Raw genomic sequence first — 20975 nt, 5'->3', positions numbered from 1 at the left:
TGGGAGCAGGACGTGCAGGAGTGTATATCCTCCTGCTTGCTGGTTTTTTTTTTTTTTTTTTCCTTTTTCATGAAGCTTTTAGGACTGGGGCACCCGGCGTACCTATAGTGCCGTCATCCCGGCCGCATAAGTCTCCGCTGTAGGAGCCACGGCCAAGTCTGTCCTCCGCCCCAGCACCTCCTGGAGAGGGTCCCCGTGTGACCCCGGCGCTCCAGTCCCGAGCAGCGTGGTCTCCTCTGGTGCTGGGTCCTGCTTGGGCCTCTGGGCGCAGCGGCGCGCGCGCGCCCTGGTGGTTCCTGGCAGCCGCCGTCGGCGTGCGTGCGGGGCGCGCTTACGTCACGACGCAGGACGCCGGCGCCCCGAGATGACGTCACGCGCTGGGGCCTGTGAGTAGGATATCCTGCGGCCTTGCCGGCAGCATCCGGGCCTCGGCCTGTCGGGGGTGGGATTCCACACACACGGGAGGGTGTGCCGCATCAGCGCCGCGGCAGGGGGCGGAGCCAGCCGGTCTTCTGTCAGCAGGTGCCAGGAATAAAAGCTGGATTCTGTCGCTGAGGCAGTGTACATCCAGGAGAGCTTGCTGCTAGTACAGGTGTACTCAGCCACTGTTTGGTGGTTTTTTTCTCTTTACAAACTCCCAAAAGTTCCAATAAGAAGAATATCATGGAGTCACAAGGCGCTGAACAATCGGATAATCCTCAACCTGAGACCATTGCGGTATGGTGTGGGTAAGAGGGGTTCCCCCCAATGAAGTCTTGTTTCTTATTAGAGTCTAAATAGGTTTTTTTCTCTCTCTCTCTCTGTATATTAATCTAGGAGGTTGCTAGAGCCAGGGCTAAACCTAGGGATTGCCCTATATGTAAGAAGAGACTAAGTAGTTCCTACACAAAGACCTTATGTGGGGGCTGCATGAATAGAGTGCTGGATGACCAGGGACCAGCATTCTTGAGAAGTATGAAGGGATTAATTAAGAGGCAGATTCGGGTAGGTGTGTTAATTCCTATTTTTATCTTTTAAAAGAAAAAGAGAGAGAGAAGAGAATATTTTATAGTACATTTTTTTCTGTGTATTTCAGGCCTCTCTCCCTTCCACATCCACTTCTACTCCCCCTGCAGTAGATCCCGTGGTGGAGATCCCTCCTGGGGAAATCCCAGGTCCTAGTGGGGAGGCTCCGAATATTCCCTATGAGGAGGTGGAGGATGAGGAGGAGGAAGAGGCTGAAGGGGATGAACAGTTATCTGGCCTGGAGGAACCAGGAGAGCTTTTACAGACCATAGAAACCCAGGGGGAAGATACGGCAAAAAAGCTCATGCCAGTTGAGCTGGTGGACAATATTGTAAAGGCTGTCAGGCAGACCATGGCCATAGAGGACAATCCACAGCCTAAGTCCATTCAGGACATTATGTTCGAGGGTCTGGCCCCCAGACAACGCCCAGTCTTTCCTATACATCAGAGTCTAAAGACATTGATTACAAACGAATGGGCTCGCCCGGATAGAAAGTTCTTTGTTCCTCAGGCTTATAAGAGAAAATATCCGTTTAATGCTGAGGAGGTATCAACGTGGGAATCAGCACCTAAGATTGATCCTCCGGTGGCAAAATTAACAAGGAAAGATGCTTTGCCCTTTGAGGATTCCGCATCCATGAAGGACCCTATGGATAAAAGGGCAGAGGTCTATTTAAGGAAGAATTGGGAAGCAACTACTGCCACTTTTAAACCTCTCGTAGCTACTACCTCGGTAGCAAGGGCTACAGAAATCTGGGTGGCACAACTAAAGGAACAGATTAGATCGGGGGCCACTACGGAGGAATTGCTGAGCAAGTTTCCCATCATAGAGGGTTCGGTTTCCTTCATGGCAGAGGCCTCTGCGGATGCTTTAAGATTGTCGGCCAGGTCGGCAGCCCTTTCTAATTCTGCGAGGAGGACCCTATGGCTTAGGGACTGGAAGGGAGATGTCACATCCAGAGCTAAGCTCTGTGCGGTCCCTTGTGAGGGCAATCTCTTATTTGGCTCGGCCTTAGAGAAGGTACTAGAGAAGGCCTCAGATAAGAAAAAGAGCTTCCCACTAGTCTCTACACAAGCAACCAGGCCTTCCAGAGGTAGAGGCAGAAGAGGCAGAGGTGGCACCCAAGTAGGAAGAAAGGACTGGAGGCCCCCTAAAAAAGGTAGAGGTCTTATGTTTTCAGGAGGGGATACCTCTAAGAAACAATCACAATGACGCCAGATTCCTGTGGAAGGGCGATTACAATTTTTCTGTTCAGAATGGTTTGCGATTTCCAACAGTTCTTTTGTGTGTGACATAATAAAGTCTGGACTTAAGATTTCTTTTTTGTCCTCCCCAGGAGAAAGATTTATTGTTACTAATGTTACCTCTAATCCCGAGAGACATACGGCCATGGTGACGGAGGTCAGGTCATTAATAGATAAACGGGTCCTTGTTCCGGTACCGGAGGACCAGAAAGGTAGAGGGTTTTATTCGACCCTCTTCTTGGTTAAGAAGCCCAATGGCTCCTTTCGGACCATTATCAATCTCAAACCCCTTAACCAAGCTCTCTCCTACGAAAAATTTAGAATGGAGTCCATCTCCACGGCTATTCTAAACTTATCCCATAATTGCTATATGGCCACAATTGATCTTCGGGACGCGTATTACCACATCCCCGTTCATCCAGATCACCAAAAATTCCTGAGGGTAGCAGTGAATATAGAGGGATCGGTGTTTCACTATCAGTACACGGCCATGCCATTTGGTATTTCCCAGGCACCTAGGATTTTCACCAAAGTTATGGCTGAGGTGATGGCCCATGTCAGGGAGAGAGACATTATTATTATCCCATACCTTGACGATTTTCTTTTGGTCGGTGAGTCCATGGCCTCAGTGACAGCAGACATCTCCATAGTGGAAGAGGTGTTCTCTAGGCTAGGATGGGAAGTAAATGATGAAAAGTCTAATAAGACCCCATCACAGTATTGTAAATTTCTTGGAATATGCCTAGATTCGGTTTCTCAAAGATCCTTTCTGCCTGAAAATAAGATACTGTTGGTCATCCAAAAGGTCCAGGAACTAATAGACCACCCGGAAGTCGCTATTAGAGGAGCAATGTCAGTGTTGGGACTTTTTACCTCCTGCATCCCGGCAGTTCAGTGGGCCCAGTATCATTCAAGGACCTTACAATTACAGATATTAGAGGTATGGAATAGAGAGACTGACAATCTAGACGATGTGTTTGTTTTATCTCCACAGACTCTCAGGTCGCTATCCTGGTGGACAGAAAGAAACAACTTGAACAAGGGTATGCCTTGGAACATACGAGAGTTACTAACGATAACTACAGACGCAAGCCCATACGGTTGGGGGGCTCACTCAGACTCACTAGTTCTTCAAGGGGTATGGAACCCGGAGCACTCCAGACAGTCACAAAATGTGAGAGAACTAAGGGCAGTGTTTCTGGCACTATCACAGGCACTTCCAGTCATCAAGGGAAGAAATGTGAGAATCCTCACGGACAATGCGACAGCAGTAGCCTACCTAAACCACCAGGGGGGCACCAGGTCAGTGGAACTAATGAGGATTTCCCACTTTATATTCAGGCTGGCAGAACTTCACCTTCTCTCCCTCTCAGCTCTACATCTCAAGGGGGTAGACAACTGCAGAGCGGACTTCCTGAGCCGACATCAGCTGCACCAGGGGGAGTGGGAGTTAAATCAGGAAGTATTCCAGCAGATTTGCCTTCTATGGGGCTATCCACAGATAGACCTATTCGCCTCCCGTCAGAACAAGAAGACCAAAGTATTCTATTCCCTATGCCAGTCGGACAAGCCACTAGCGCTGGACGCGCTTGCACAATCATGGCAGAGGGGTCTACTCTACGCCTTCCCGCCTATTCGACTCCTACCACGAGTCATCAGGAAGATCAGGCAGGACAAGGCACATATAATATTAATTGCTCCATTTTGGCCCAGAAGGGTATGGTTCACTTGGCTCCGCAAGATGTCTCTAGCGGATCCCTGGGTTCTACCAGAACGAACGGATCTCCTGAACCAGGGCCCAGTATACCATCCAGGAATTGGGAGCCTCCATCTGACAGCCTGGCTTTTGAGAGGCAGTTACTGAGAGACCGTGGACTCTCGGACGAGGTAATATCTACTATGCTGGCTAGCAGGAAAAAGGTCACTTCGGACATTTACTTCAGAACCTGGAGGACCTTTCTCCGATTCGTTGGTCATCCCGTTAACGTCCTGGAACCACCCAACATCCCTCTGGTTCTAGACTTCCTACAAGAAGGTCTCAAAAAGCACCTCAGGCCAAGTACTATCAAGGTACAAATTTCTGCCCTCAGTGTACTGTACGACTTTAAGCTGGCAGAGCATCCGTGGGTCAAGCGCTTTGTTAACGCAGCAGTAAGGCTCCACCCGTCAGTGAGAAACAAGCTGCCGCCATGGGATTTAAATCTGGTGCTCTCAGGACTAACAACATCCCCCTTCGAGCCAATTGCAGAGATACAGATCAGATTTCTTTCCTGGAAAGTGGCATTCCTTCTAGCAATCACTTCCGCTAGAAGAGTTGGAGAGATCAGAGCTTTCTCCATCACTCAGCCCTACATGGTTATTAGAGATGATAGAATCACACTCTCCCCTGATCCGGCCTTCCTTCCTAAGGTAGTATCAGAATTTCACAGATCTCAAGAGGTTATCCTTCCTTCCTTTTGTGTAGATGCATCTAACGATATGGAGGCTTTATTTCACACGTTAGACGTTAGGCGTGCTATAATACACTACCTTGAAGTTACCAGGGAATGGAGGATAGATAACAATATCCTGATAGCTTTCCAGGGGAAGAATAGAGGTAGGGCAGCCTCTTCACAGACGATATCTAGGTGGATTAGACAGGCCATCAAGGAATGCTATAGAAGTGGTAATAAGGAACTTCCTACTTCTATAACAGCACACTCTACTAGAGCAGTCTCTACTTCATGGGCTGAGAGGGCCGCAGTGTCTATAGAAGAGATATGTAGAGCAGCTACCTGGAGTTCCCCGCATACATTCTTCAGACATTATAGGTTGCAGCTCTCTCCTTCGGAGGATCTTAGCTTTGGCCGTAGAGTCCTACAGGCGGTAGTCCCTCCCTAGGCGGATATTCCTAGTCTACTCTCCAGGGGTGCCGTCATAGGGCGAGAGGAGAAAATATAAAATTACTAACCGGTAATTTCTTTTCTTTGAGCCTATGACGGCACCCCGCCTATACCCACCCATTATAAGTTATTACACTTAATTTAGGTTATGCACATAGAAAGATAGTTATATATTCTAAGATACTTTCACTTGCCTAGCACACATGTGTTACACTTGTTGCTGTGTGTCCTTTTCTACATGTATGTTTGTTAAGCCTTCGCTCCTAGGTTCTTGCTAACAGACTGGCGTGAGTGGGGCGAGATGCTTCTTTTAAAGGTCCAGTGGTCCTGTTTCCTGTCCAATGGGAGGAGGTGGTCCTCTCCAGGGGTGCCGTCATAGGCTCAAAGAAAAGAAATTACCGGTTAGTAATTTTATATTTTCAAATCAACGGGTTTTTAGAAAGTTTTATATAGATTTGTAATTTATTTTTTATTTAAAAGTTTATGAATTCTGAATGATAAAATCTGGTTTATGATGGCAGAATGATCAGCTTCCGGAGAGCAGAAGATGGCTGAAGCCGCTTTCTCCCTGGCGCTCACTTGCTCTGAATTCATGTCTCAGAAGTCAGCATATATATCAATCATTGCATGTGGGTGAAACTGCAGTCAGCATGCGATGTCTAGTAGCACAATGTCGCAGCAATATCAGCCTTTAATGCAGAGGAGGAGATGTTGGAGGATTTTAACTTCCGCAATGAATAAGGTATCAGCTATAGAGAGATTACAGAGGTAACAGTTGAAATTTTGCTATAAAACCTATGGTGTCCACAACCCCCCCCATGTGCCTGAGCAGCCTAAACCACCCCTGCCCTACTTCCCCTGTTACACGACTAGAATCAATGGAGCCATGTCACAGAGGGGCAGGGGTTTCCTCCTACTGGGAGATCAAAAAAAGGACCACGGCACCACCCAGCCAGCGCCATTTTATGCAATACTTAAAGCAAATGTACCCGATGGTACATTCGCTTTAAATAGGTTTCGCGATTTAAGGCTAGGTTCACACTATGTAACTGTGCGGCTGTATTTTTTATGCGGCTGTAAATGTGTGGATGAAACTACGGCCGTGGGAAAAAATAGACATGCGGCTCAAAACATACGGTCATTTACTTTGAAATCTGGTTCAACTAAAAATAACAAATAAAATCTTAAGAAAGTGATGCAAACACCTCTGGATACATCTGGGAAAGCAGAGGACACAGTTTACATGAATTGCTATTATCACTAATGCCGATGTCTCTCATGGTTAATCTATTAAAATAATAAAACACATTTTCGTTGTAATAAAGTGCCTTTCGTTGTTCAATAATTAAATTTAAACTAATCCATCATTTTGCAATTAAATATACTGTTAAAATAAATATATATATAAATAAATGTATATTTATATATATATATATTTATTTTTTGACAGTATATTTAATTGCACAATGATGGATTCGTTAGAATAAAATTATTGAACAACGAAACTGAATTTATTTAATCGAAAATGTGTTTTATTAATTAAATATTAATTAGTACAGGAAGCTCCATAAGCCGTTAATTCATATTGCCGGCAAAAGAGCATTCTGTACTAATCATCACTTTACTTTAATGAAAACATCAAATGTTTCTTCTAATTATGTTATCACACTAGCATTATTAGAAGAAACATTTAGAATTATATGTGCGCTCAGCTGATTGGCTGATCGGCTGAGCGCACATATAATGAGCCGGTCCGCAGCACAGTGATTTCATTGTGCTGCGGACCAGCGAAGAGGACACATCGGGGTGAGTATAGAGCTCTCCCCACCCCCTCCCCAGCACTGCACCCCTCCCAGCAAGGAAGGGGGGGGGGTCAGTTAACCCCTTCCTTGCTGGGATGGGTGCAGTCTGACATCAGTCTGGCCCCCAAGGGGTTAAGGGGGATGCAATACATCCTCCCTTAACCCCTTGGGGGCCAGACTGTAAGCAGCGATCTGTAAAGATGCTGCATACTGTAAGGTGCACAACACCGCTCACAATGATGGGTGTTGTGCTCCTGTTTGTGTGTTTTTTGTGTGTTTCTCCCTTTTTGTTTTTCCGATATCGGTATCCTGTGGATTACGTCGGATTACGTGGACTACGTCGATGACCAGCGTTTTTTTAATGTTTTTTTTTTATAAAATGGTCAATGAGGGGTGTGGGGGTGTTTTTTATTTGAATAAAATTTTTTTTTAACTTGTGTCTTAAATAAAAATAGGGGGGACCCTATGCGGGTTTTTTTTTAAATAAATTAATAATAAAAAAAAACGCATAGGGTCCCCCCTATTTTTATAACCAGCCGGGTTATAAACCAAACGACAGCAGCCTGGTAACACCAGGGTGGGAAGAGCCATTGGTTTAGGCCCTCCCCAGCCTAAATCTTACCAGCCTGCTGCCGCCTGGTCCAGGAGCGCCAATTTTGACGCTCCGGGACCACTGGCACCCGGCTCTTCCCAGTACCCCTGGTGGCATTGGGTACTGGGGTAATAATAGGGGGTTAGTGTTAGCCATTTTAGACCGGCTAACACTAGGCCCCAACTTAGTAATGGATTCCGTCTATTAGACGGCTTCCACTACTAAGTCTATAAAGTAAAGAAATAAAGACAAGACACAAGTTAAAAAAAAATTTTATTCAAATAAAAACACCCCCACACCCCTCATTGACCATTTTATTAAAAAAAAACATAAAAAAACCGCTGGTCATCGACGTAGTCCACGGAATCCGACGTAATCCACAGGATACCGATATCTGAAAAACAAAAAGGGAGAAACACACAAAAAACACACAAACAGGAGCACAACACCCATCATTGTGAGCGGTGTTGTGCACCTTACAGTATGCAGCATCTTTACAGATCGCTGCTTACAGTCTGGCCCCCAAGGGGTTAAGGGAGGATGTATTGCATCCCCCTTAACCCCTTGGGGGCCAGACTGATGTCAGACTGCACCCATCCCAGCAAGGAAGGGGTTAAGTGACCCCCCTTCCTTGCTGGGAGGGGTGCAGTGCTGGGGAGGGGGTGGGGAGAGCTGTATACTCACCCCGATGTGTCCTCTTCGCTGGTCCGCAGCACAATGAAGTCACTGTACTGCGGACCGGCTCTTTATATGTGCGCTCAGCCGATCAGCCAATCAGCTGAGCGCACATATAATTCTAAATGTTTCTTCTAATAATGCTATTGTGATAACATAATTAGAAGAAACATTTGATGTTTTCATTAAAGTAAAGTGATGATTAGTACAGAATGCTCTATTGCCGGCAATATGAATTAACGGCTTATGGAGCTTCCTGTACTAATTAATATTTAATTAATAAAACACATTTTCGATTAAATAAATTCAGTTTCGTTGTTCAATAATTTAATTCTAACGAATCCATCATTGTGCAATTAAATATACTGTCAAAAAATAAATATATATATAAATATACATTTATTTATATATCTATTTATTTTAACAGTATATTTAATTGCAAAATGATGGATTCGTTAGAATTTAATTATTGACCAACGAAAGGGACTTTATTACAAAGAAAATGTGTTTTATTCATTTAATATATTAACTATTAGAGGCATCGGCATTCGGCATCATTGCCGGCTATTTTTGAAGTACTCCGTACGGACCGCCTGTCAATCCTCGGCCGCATGTCCAGCCGCAAACAATGGTCTTGTTCATTTTTTACGGGTCCGTTTACGATCGGGCCGTAGATTCATACATAGTGTGCACTGTGCAGCCGTATATCCTATACTTTCCAGCGTACGCATGAACCACCAAAAATACCGCCGCACAATTACAGCCGCAAATACAGCCGCACAGTTACATAGTCTGAACCTGGCCTAACCGTACTTGTCCCCTATCCACAGGAGATCGCAGGAGGCCCTATAGGCCCTATTCCACGGAACGATTATCGTCCGTATTCGGCCAATATCGGCTGCTACGGACGATAATCGTCCCGTGGAATGGAGCTTCCTGTACTAATTAATATTTAATTAATAAAACACATTTTCGATTAAATAAATTCAGTTTCGTTGTTCAATAATTTAATTCTAACGAATCCATCATTGTGCAATTAAATATACTGTCAAAAAATAAATATATATATAAATATACATTTATTTATATATCTATTTATTTTAACAGTATATTTAATTGCAAAATGATGGATTCGTTAGAATTTAATTATTGACCAACGAAAGGGACTTTATTACAAAGAAAATGTGTTTTATTCATTTAATATATTAACTATTAGAGGCATCGGCATTCGGCATCATTGCCGGCTATTTTTGAAGTACTCCGTACGGACCGCCTGTCAATCCTCGGCCGCATGTCCAGCCGCAAACAATGGTCTTGTTCATTTTTTACGGGTCCGTTTACGATCGGGCCGTAGATTCATACATAGTGTGCACTGTGCAGCCGTATATCCTATACTTTCCAGCGTACGCATGAACCACCAAAAATACCGCCGCACAATTACAGCCGCAAATACAGCCGCACAGTTACATAGTCTGAACCTGGCCTAACCGTACTTGTCCCCTATCCACAGGAGATCGCAGGAGGCCCTATAGGCCCTATTCCACGGAACGATTATCGTCCGTATTCGGCCAATATCGGCTGCTACGGACGATAATCGTCCCGTGGAATAGAGTGCAACGATCAGCCGACATCGTTCATGTCGGCTGATCGTTGCAGTCGCTTGTTTTTCAACATGTTGAAAAACAAGCGACTGATATAGCAGCGATCTGCTGCCGGCGCTCCGTTGAATAGGAGCATCGGCAGCAGACGCTGCTGTATCCTATGGGCTGCCCGGACGATCAACGATCACCCGGGCAGCCCCCCCGCAGCTCCCCGCCCCCCCCTCCCGCACTCACCCGCTTGCTGCAGCCGCGCCGAATAGCGGCGGCAGCGAGCAGGGAACGAGGAGCAAACGAGCGCTGAGAACGCTCGTTTGCTCCTCTTAACGACCAGTGTAATAGGCCCTTATGTCTCTGCCCCCTGGGGATCTCTAGATTGGCACTTGGCTCCTTTTGTTTTTAATGGAGCCACTTGGCTTTTTCCGGTGGCTCTAAAGAGAATGAATGGAGCTGGGGGTCGATTAAAAACAAAGGAGTCAGGAAGCCAATCTAGAGATCTTCCAGGGAGAGGGGTACGGAGGTCAGATCCCCTGCAATCTCCTACAAGTAAGTTTAAATCGGAAAAACCCTTTCTTAAGCCTTAATTCTGCCGTTTTCATACCTTACTTTATAATAGATTTCTTGGTCTTTGGTCCAATGAAAAATGCTTTTTATCGTTGGCGGATTGTGCCACCTGGGAGGGGCTTCATGACGGCAGCGCCACCAAGCCCCGCCCACAGCATCGCTGTAGGTCCTGCCTCTCTGATACGTTGTAGGCGTCTAGGCCTGCCCCCTCGGGCCCCTGTACTTTTGTTGGCCATACCGGCTGCTTGCTCAGTTATTTAAGGTGTGATTACAGCTCAGCAGGGGAACTCTTGTTATCAGTTTATTGTCAAAAGACCCTTCTAAAAAAGTAGAAATTGACAAAATCCTTTACTACTGTAGACTACTTGGTACTTCACATTGTTGGTTCTTTTAATTTCCTAGACCACCAAGAATATTAACATTGACCTAGACAATACCCTAGGCCAACAAGACTGTTGTCAATATATCTTTTACTACCCTAAGCAACAACTTTTTAGTATTTAAGACCACTAGAGAAGTTGGTATTAACCCCCTTACTAGCCTAGACATTGCCTGGTATGTCCTAAATATATGTCAAAAGTTTTTATTGGTTGCGGCCTGGGTGGTCAGATCTCCAGTGATCCGATTAGAAACAACAGGAGAAGCATGCATTTCCATTGAAGTCTATCTCCTGTTACGCAGACAGAACAGAGTGAATACACACTTCTAATGGTCAGTGGGGGTCTGAACACCCAGACCCCAACCAATTTTTTTTTTTTTTTTTACTAATTTTTATTAAAAATTTGAGAACATTTGTAACTATACATTTAGGTTATGCAAACAAAAGGTCCGTGGAGCCTCAGTTACGAGTCTCAAAACACGGAAATAGCCAGATATCCCTCTCTCCAGGGAAGAAAGGAAGCCTGTTGCCAAGGGGTGCCTTCCAGTGAGGAGAACACCAAACCACCGTGATACGTAGTCCCTCAGGTCCTCACTCTGTTGCGAGCATTGGGACCTAAATCGGAAAACACCAGGGTGGCCCCTGCAAGTCAAAGTCTAACTCTGTGGCGAGTATAATAACATAAGACAAGGGTTACCAAGGCTAGGCATCCATCCACAGCTGTTTCGGGGTATTTGCCCTTCGTCAGTGTGGAGCAGGATTCTGGCTACTGGTGGTAATGAAAAATGGACCAACAAAACACAACAATCACTGAACTCAGGGAGAACAGTGAAAAAATCCAATGGAGTACTCATTTAAGAGTCTCCATTGATTGCCCTCTACTTTTAAATGAGTACTCCATTGGATTTTTTCACTGTTCTCCTTGAATTCAGTGATTGTTGTGTTTTGTTGGTCCATTTTTCATTGCCACAGTAGCCAGAATCCTGCTCCACACTGACGAGGGGCAAATACCCTTAAACAGCTGTCTGTGGATGGATGCCTAGCCTTGGTAACCCTTGTCTTATGACATTATACTCGCCACAGAGTTAGACTTTGACTTGCAAGGGCAACACTGGTGTTTCCTTATTTAGGTCCCAATGCTCGCAACAGAGTGAGGACCTGAGGGACTACGTATCAGGGTGGTTTGGTGTTCTCCCCACTGGGAGGCACCCCTTGGCAACGGGCTTCCTTCTCTGGAGAGAGGGATATCTGGCTATTCCTGTGTTTTGAGACTCATAACTGAGGCTCCACGGACCCCTTCTTTGCATATTCAAATTTTGTAGGGGGCAATCAATGGAGACTCAACCCTTTAAGGAGCGGGCTAACTTTCGTTTTCGTTTTTTCCTCCTTGTGCTTAAAAGGCCATAGCACTTGCATTTTTACACCTACAGACCCACATGAGCCCTTTTTTTTGCGTCACTATTTATACTTCGCAATTTTTCCATAAAATATGCTGCGAAACCAGAAAAAAATTATATACGCAGTGAAATTGAAAAAAAAAACGCAATTATTTTTCTTTGGGGGGGCTTCATTTTTACGCCGTGTGTCCTATGGAAAAACTTACTTGTTATATTTGTTCCTAAAGTCGTTACGATTAAAACGATATATAACATGTATAACTTATATTGTATCTGATGGCCTGTAAAAAATTAAAACCATTGTTAACAAATATATGTTCCTTAAAATCGCTCCATTCCCAGGCTTATAGCGCTTTTATCCTTTGGCCTATGGGGCTGAGTGAGGTGTCATTTTTTGCGCCATGATGTTTACTTTCTATCGGTACCTTGATTGCGCATATGCGACTTTTTGATCACTTTTTATTACAATTTTTCTGGATTTGATGCGACCGAAAATGCGCAATTTTGCACTTTGGGATTTTTTTGCGCTTACGCCATTTACCGTGCGAGATCAGTAATGTGATTAATTAATAGTTCGGGCGATTATGCACGCGGCGATACCAAACATGTTTGTTTGTTTATTTATTTATTTTTATTTGTAAAATGGGAAAAGGGGGGTGATTCAGACTTTTATTAGGGGAGGGGATTTTTTATTAATAAAAACACTTTTTTTTACTTTCACTTACAGTAATATGAAGCCCCCTGGGGGACTTCTATATACACAGAACTGATCTCCCATTGAGATCAATCCTGTGTATATAATAGAGCAATGATTTATCAGATCATGGCTCTATTATAATGGTCTGCTGCAGACCATCTAAATAGATTGCCGAGCCGGGAACAGCGTTGGAGCGACGCTGAGCCCCGGCCGGCTCAGTACAACGGATCTCCCGGCCGCGATCGCATCGCGGGGGGGAGATCCCCCACTAGACACCAGGGAGAGGGGCCACATTCACTGTTCAAATGCAGCTGTCAGCTTTGACAGCGGCATTTGAATGGTTAATTAGCCGGCCGCGGCGATCGGCCGCGCCGGCTAATACACGCGGTCCCTGGCTGCACATAGCAACCGGGGACCGCGCGCTGCAGAGAGGGCTCACGCCGGGAGCCCTCTCTGTTTACCCTTAACGGACGCATGACGGGTATACCCGTCATGCGTCGTTAAGAGGTTAAATGAGTACTCCATTGCATTTTTTCACTGTTCTCCCTGAGTTCAGTGACTGTTGTGTTTTGTTGGTTTATACATATAGGTTGCCACCATGGCAAAAGCGAGTACAAGTAATACAAATATATAAAGATTCAAACCTCGAACATAGATCAAGAGCAGAAACTGTCATCACAAACCTGTATGGTTATAGGTATAGTGATATAAGCGCTGAAGGATGGGAGGATGGAGCTATAAGGGGTCATTGACACTAAGTGGGACATTTACCAACAAATCTAAAACAATGATTTTTTTTAAAGATGTTTTGACATAAAAATCGATCTAATCTTTTGAGTCCAATTTACTGTTAAAGTCTAATAGCATGGTAAATGTGTCTTTAAAAAAATGGTCTTAAAAATAGTCCAAAAAAGATAGTGTTTTTTTTTTTTTTTTTTTTTTTTTTAGCTCAATTTATTAACTGCTCAATTTGTTATAACGTTGCATATATTGGCGCATCGCTACGTCTGCTCTGAACCAGGTGAATAATATTTACCTTTTCCCAGTGCCTGTTTTTAGTCTGATATATCTAGTTTGCGCTAAAAAAAAATCTAATATGAATTTATGAAGCTTTTTTAGACAAGACTATCCAAATTAGATTTGACTTTTAGAATGAGATTTTTTGTTGTTAATTAGATCGAAAGTGCGCCAGAATTTATTAACTGCTCAATTTGTTATAAAGTCGCATATATTGGCGCATCGCTACGTCTGCTACGAACCAGGTGAATAGTATTCACCTTTTCCCAGTTCAGTCTAGTTTTCTGTGAATGCTTTTTCCTTGCTGTGTGTTGCACATAGGTAAAACAGACATGCGGATAAAATTCATTGTATAAACATAATTATTAATCAATAAACATGAGGTTGAACATGCTGTATAGCCGGCGCGGTACGGGGGAGCTGTAGCTTATTCATGATCGGCCGCTGCTGTAAGCAAAGGAGCGGTGTGTGCGGCTGGAGAGTGGTCACTGTAGGTATCGGAGCGACGTGAATGGGCTGTGGGATCTCCATATAGCGGTCGCGTAGTTGAGAATTGGGCGGAGTTAAGCGTGACCACTAAGTGCTGCTGCGGCTGTAAATAGAAGGATGTGTTAGTAATTAACAAGGTAAAGGCAAATAGTGAGATGGTTAGTATGTAGTACATAAGAAGTGTGTAAATACATGATTAAAGTATACATAATGAATGAGAAGTACATATGAATGATATGAAATGATTACAAGATACATAATATGAAATGATTAAAGGTACATAATACCATAAAGATACATCATTCATTCATGTTCCATCATTTTTAGTGTCTCATTATGTACTTATCATTCATAAATACTCATCATTCATTATGTACCTTTAATCATTTCATATCATTCATATGTACTTCTCATTCATTATGTATCCTTTAATCATGTATTTACACACTTCTTATCTACTCCATACTAACCATTTCACTTTTGCCTCTACCTTGTTAATTACTAACACATCCTTCTATTTACATTTTACATATATTTACATCAACTCACTGTATGGACCCGTTCTCATTCGGCCACACATGCACACAACCGCAGCCAACTCCACTGCACTCCAACACATCAGCAGCCGGTCTCCTGCATGCTCCGTACAGCCGCAGCAGCTCTTAGTGGTCACACTTAACTCCGCCCACTCTCAACTACGCGACCGCTATATGGAGATCTCACAGCCCATTCACGTCGCTCCGATACCTACAGTGACCACTCTCCAGCCGCACACACCGCTCCTTTGTAAAAAATATTATTCACCTGGTTCGGAGCAGACGTAGCGATGCGCTAATATATGCGACTTTATAACAAATTGAGCAGTTAATAAATTCTGGCGCACTTTCGATCTAATTAACAACAAAAAAATCTAATTCTAAAAGTCAAATCTAATTTGGATAGTCTTGTCTAAAAAAGCTTCATAAATTCATATTAGATTTTTTTTTAGCGCAAACTAGATATATTAGACTAAAAACAGGCGCAATTAGTTTGATAAATGTCCCCCTAAGTGTCCCAAATTTTATTAAACTTCTTTGGACACTTCCTATGTAAATAGATAATTTCCTAATATTGAATTATCGCATTTATTTGACTCTTCCACATTTCAATGGTGTTGGTGGCGGCAAGAGTCTTTCCATAGCTTTCCTGCTCATGAACAGACTTTCCTGAAGGAAAATATGGTGGTAGTGAGTCCACTTCTCTTCATCCAGATGCCATAATGGGGAAATCAGGTGGTCAACAGGTATGGGTACAGACATGACTTCAGAAAAGATTTGTACCACCTCAGTCCAAAATGATACAATAGTAGGGCATGCCCACATCATGTGCCAAAATTCGGCCGGATTATGTTGACATTTAGGGCATGTTGGAGCTGGAATACTCCCCATATGGTATAAACATTAGGAGGTTAGGGATGCCAGATGAATAATGTATAATTGAATTAGTATATTATTAGGGATAGAGAGATATATTTGAAACTTTTGTTTGTTTAATAAAACTAATAAAAAAAAAAAAAATTGCTCATTCAGGTTAAAGGAGAAGTCATTTTAAAAATCTGGCCCCTGTACATCTCCCCGTGCCCACAGGAAGTTATAATGATGTCATGGGAAAAGGCCTGTCTTGGCTGATGGACTGCCCTCTCAGCCAATCAGTGACTGGAGTGACGCCCCGCCCCAGGTCATAGTGTGTGCAGCGCTGGAGATCCTGGAGCCCAGTGTGAGTCCTTAGGCCTATCCCACTGCTCACCGCAGGCGTGGGGAGAGGTAAGTTCGTACTCATTCACACTCATTATCAAATTCCCCCCTGCCCCTGCTCATTTAGGTTAAAGGAGAAGTCTGGCCATTTCCAAAATTCGGCACCAGCAGGGGGGAATTTGATAACAAGTACGAACTTACCTCTCCCCATGCCCAAGGTGAGCTGCGGGACTGGCCTCGGGACCCCCACCAGAAGTCGTGATGATGTCATGGAAAAAGGCCTGTCCCAGCTGATGGACTGGCCGCTCAGCCAATCAATGACTGGAGCGCTGGCCATCCCCAAGTCGTAGTGTGTGCAGTGCCAGAGCCCAGTGGGTGTCCTAAAGCCAATCCCGCCACTCACTGCAGGCGCGGGGAGAGGTCAGTTCGTACTTGTTATCAAATTCACCGCTGCCCCCGCCTAATTTTTAAAATGGCCGGACTTCTCATTTAAGGAAAACTGGCACCTATCGTTCCAAACATGTGGTTTGCAATAAAATGCAGCACAATAGACCAATTGCTTTGTGTTTAATACATGTAACAGTATTAATACACATATAATAAGCTACTGAGAGTTTTCAGTGCTTCCAAGTAATGAGTTAAAGAGAAGTCAACTCCCAAAGACCTGCCCTTGACCAGGAGAAAATCACAATATTAATGGTTATTCGCAGATACTTAAATAACTATTAATGATTATTCTGGTATAAAAGGCTGAGTCTATGTTATCTTCCCAGAAGACACATGGCGTCAGAAGTTAACCCATAAATCTTTATGTGATTCATGTTAAAGCTTTACTGAGAAAACTAATTGGAATGTTTTCCTGCATAGGCATTCTGGATTATTTCATATGTTGCAAGTTATGGCTGTAATCTGCTTTACAAAAAAATTATCAGTATATTGTCCTTTTTGTTTCCCTCTTTTACTTCTCTCTATGCTAATAATACACTGTAGTTTAAAGGGTTATTACATGGATAGAAAATATTTAAAGGAGAAGTCCGTTGAAAATTTTTATTAAAAGTATTGTATTGCCCCCCAAAAGTTATACAAATCACCAATATATATTTATTACAGGAAATGCACATAAAATACTTTTTCCCTGCACTTACTACTACATCAAGGTTTCACTTCCTGGATAACATGGTGATGTCACTTCCTGGATAACTCTGTGATGTCACTTCCTGGATAAAATGGTAATGTCACAACCCAACTCCCAGAGCTGTGCGGGGTGTGGCTGCTGGAGAGGATGATGGCAGGGGGATGCTCAGTGTCCTGTGTCCCTCAGTGTCCCCCTGCCAACTCCTCTCCAGCAGCCACAGCCCAGGAGTCGGATTGTGACATCACCATGTTATCCAGGAAGTGACATCACCATGTTATTCAGGAAGTGAAGCCTTGATGCAGTAGTAAGTGCAGGAAAAAAGCACTTTATAAGCATTTCCCGTAATAAGAGTATATTGGTGATTTGTATAACTTTTTGTGGGGCAATACAATACTTTAATAAAAAATTTTGCCGGACTTCTCCTTTAACCCCTTAAGGACTGGGCCAATTTCCATTTTTCCGCTTTCCTTTTTTTTCCCCCTTGTGCTTAAAAGGCCATAGCACTTGCATTTTTTCACCTACAGACCCACATGAGCCCTTATTTTTTGCGCTACTAATTGTACTTTGCAGTGACAGGCTTAATTTTTGCATAAAGTACGCTGCAAAACCAGAAAAAAAATTAAATGTGTGGTAAAATGGAAAAAAAAACACTTTATTTTTAAATTTGGGGAGGTTTCATGTTTACGCCATTTGCCCTAGGGTAAAACTGACTTGTTATGCATATTTCTCAAGTTCTTACGATTACAACGATACGTAATTTGTGTAACTTTTATTTAATGGCTTTTAAAAAATTAAAACCCTTTTTAAAAAATAAATGTTCCTTAAAATTGCTTTATTACCATCCTTATAACGCTTTTATCCTTTGGTCTGTGTGAGGTGGGGCTGTGTGAGGTGTCATTTTTTGCACCATGATGTGTTCTTTCTATTGGTACCTTGATTGCGCATATGCGACTTTTTGATCACTTTTTATTACAATTTTTCTGGGGGACTTATAGTATTCCTAGTCTGATCTGTCATTCAGATCATTGGCTGATACTGCAGCCGAGAGCAATAGAATGCCGAGCCGGGATCAGCGCCATTACTGCGCAGACCCTGGCCCAGTAAAGATGCGGGGATCGCTCCTCCACGAATAAGCATTTTAAATGCAGCTGTCAACTTCACAGCTGCATTTAAAAGGCTAAATAGTGGACACAGTGATCGGACCATGCCTGCTAATTGTCGCGGTCCCGGGCTGCAGATAGCACCCAGGATCGTGGTGGTTCAGAGCGGGGTCGCCGGGCGACCCTCCTCTGAACTCCCTTAACGACGCCAGGGCTTCCATTTATGCCCTGTGACGATAAGGGTTTAATGGTGCAACATACCTGCTCTAATTCCCTGGAGTTGCTGATCCAATAGTTCCCCTGTTCTCTACTTCTGTCTGCTTCCTATGATGTGTTGCCCCCACAGGAACTGTCTATTCTGTCAGTAGATGGTGGATGCATTGACTTACCTCCTCCAGTGATTGATGAGACATTTTTTACAGGGCAGCAGGGACGGGCAGCTGCAGAGGATGCAGACAGGTGAGTATGGTTTCTTTTTATGTTTTTTTTTATTTTATTTATAATTTTATGAAAGATTTTTAAATGTTCACATACAGATTGGGCAGCATTAAATGCTCAGAAAAAACACATAAAGCAAAGGCATCGACTTCCGGTTCCGGCGCGGGGATGTGAGCAGCGCCAGGCAGAAGCTCCCGCACACGCCGGCCCGACCAGCATTAATTGTCCCCCCAGGACGACTGACCGGCAGCCGCCATTACAGTACCGGGTCCCGGCGACCCCGGACGATGGACAAGTTCCTCCAGAAAGGTACTCCCCGGCAGCCGCCCGCTGCAGGAGGACAGGCTGATATGCGGCGCGCCGCTGCAAACATGGCGCCCGCGGATACAGCCATAGACGCACAGACCCCGCTCACACAGGACACTGTGCCTGGCACCCAGCCGCAGAACAACGGGACCGCTGCAGACATGTCCCCCTCTCCCAGTACGCAGCCACTAGCCGCAGACCGACCCCTTCCACCCCCAGGGGGAATATTTGACCACAAACAATTAGCTATGGAGGTGGCCAGGCTTATGGCGCCGGAGATTCAGAAATCTGTGGAAATGGCTATAGCAGCCACATTGCATAACATGCAGTTGGAACTCTCTGACCACACCACACGCATTAATGAGCTGGAAACAAGAGTTCTCTCTCTGGAAAATGACAAAAAAGATATGGAGGACAGACTTCTTGCTTTAGAATCAGATATGGGCAGAGCAGGAGATAAACTTGAGGACTTAGAAAATCGCTCCCGCCGCAACAATCTAAGGCTGGTGGGAGTCAGTGAAAAAATACTCCCTGCTGAGATACAACGCTTCTGTGAGCGTGACCTTCCCAAAGCGCTGGGTCTCCAACACCCTTGTAGGGTTGAACGGGCGCATAGGATGGGGCCCTCACAAGACCCAAAGCAGCAAGAGGGCGCATCTCAAAGACCGAGACAAGTGATCTTTAAACTGCTGGACTTTAATGACAAAACAGAGCTATTACGCGCTTTTCGCAAAAGGCGCGAGCCTCTCACCTTACACCGGAAGCGCCTCCTCCTTTTTGAAGACTTCTCTGTGGACGTCACCAAACGGAGTAGGGCTTTTAGCAATATCTGCTCTGCGCTTTACAAGGCCAACAAACGTTTCCAACTCCAGTACCCTGCGACTTTACGAGTCTTCCATAATGATGGCTCCTCCTCGACCTATGCGACCCCGGAAGAAGCGGCTTCAGCCCTGCACCTGGACCCGGATGCACCTCGTTCTCCGCAGCGGCAACAACGCAGCCGTTCGTGCTCACCGATGGAGGCCCGCTCGTCCGCATCTCACAGTGGACGGTCTGGTGGTCGTTCTGGCAGCTCTAAGACGCATCTGGACCGGAAGAAACGCAGACGTTCTCCTGCTCGGCGTACAGACAGCGAGAGGTCACCATCTCCTGACTAGGAGCTGGACACCTGTCTGACTGAGTAATGTATATTATCCGCTCAGGAATTGCGCCCCCCTTCTCCTCTTCTCCTGGGGACGAGCTGCTTTTGCGAGATTTAGTTGGGGGGGGGGTTTTAAGGGTGTCTCCTGAATCATTGTTAATTGTTAGCTGTTATGAGGGGACGTCTTCTTTTGTCATTATTGTATATCTCTCTCTCACTCATTCTCCATAGAGGCTTATTTAGCTTCCCAATATTTACATATAGATGGTGGTGTGCTCAAAGATGACCTTCTCCTGATTAGTGCTGATTCATGCCCCTTCATAGCTGGTGGAGAACAAGTGCCGTGGACTTGTGAGCCCTATGGCTGCCACATTAGTTAATAAAATGGGCTGGGCGGTGGGGTCTCTTCTGCGCCGCATGCCCGAAGAAAGGAAGTTTCCTACCCTAGTGCTGAGTGTACATTAAGGGTCATCTTTGACACTCCAAGGGGATGTTGATGTTTCAAGTTATCTTGACTTTTGTCATACTAAGGTTGTTTATGTTATGTTTTGAAGTCACATACATTAGGGATTATTCTGCCTATCCAAATGAATGCAAAAGATCTTCTGCTTTCTGTCTTTATCTAGTGATTGTGCCTTTCTCCGCACCGACGTGCTCACCCCACAATTGCCTAACCCAAGGTTCCGATCCCATGTGGCCCATAGGCAGTTCCCTAGAACTGCTAATATATTTTAGATGACAGCTGAATCCATAAAGATCCTTACCTGGAATGTCAAAGGT

At 44.5% G+C, this 20975-nt stretch overlaps 1 protein-coding gene across 1 annotated transcript; it reads left to right on the top strand.

Annotated features, from left to right (window-relative positions):
• Nucleotides 1–663: 663 nt before the first annotated feature.
• On the top strand, nucleotides 664–18922 carry LOC138789333 (uncharacterized). Its single transcript, XM_069967939.1, has 6 exons — nucleotides 664–717; nucleotides 817–984; nucleotides 1076–2165; nucleotides 3245–4401; nucleotides 18657–18769; nucleotides 18847–18922. Exons 1-6 carry the CDS (start codon nucleotides 664–666, stop codon nucleotides 18920–18922), a joined length of 2658 nt encoding a protein of 885 aa, XP_069824040.1.
• The last annotated feature ends 2053 nt before the right edge of the window (nucleotides 18923–20975 follow it).

The sequence above is a fragment of the Dendropsophus ebraccatus genome, chromosome 4 (genome assembly GCF_027789765.1).
Source record: "Dendropsophus ebraccatus isolate aDenEbr1 chromosome 4, aDenEbr1.pat, whole genome shotgun sequence".
Taxonomy (NCBI): domain Eukaryota; kingdom Metazoa; phylum Chordata; class Amphibia; order Anura; family Hylidae; genus Dendropsophus; species Dendropsophus ebraccatus.
The sequence above is the reverse complement of the archived record's forward strand: the minus strand, read 5'-3'. Positions and strand labels throughout refer to the sequence as shown.

Bases quoted from the DNA above. Each gene is read 5' to 3' on its own strand.
- LOC138789333 (XM_069967939.1), top strand. From the start codon at position 664: ATGGAGTCACAAGGCGCTGAACAATCGGATAATCCTCAACCTGAGACC. The intron at 985-1,075 runs GTAGGTGTGTTA...TGTGTATTTCAG, and splicing joins TAATTAAGAGGCAGATTCGG to GCCTCTCTCCCTTCCACATC. The intron at 4,402-18,656 runs GTAAGGCTCCAC...TTGCCCCCACAG, and splicing joins AGCGCTTTGTTAACGCAGCA to GAACTGTCTATTCTGTCAGT.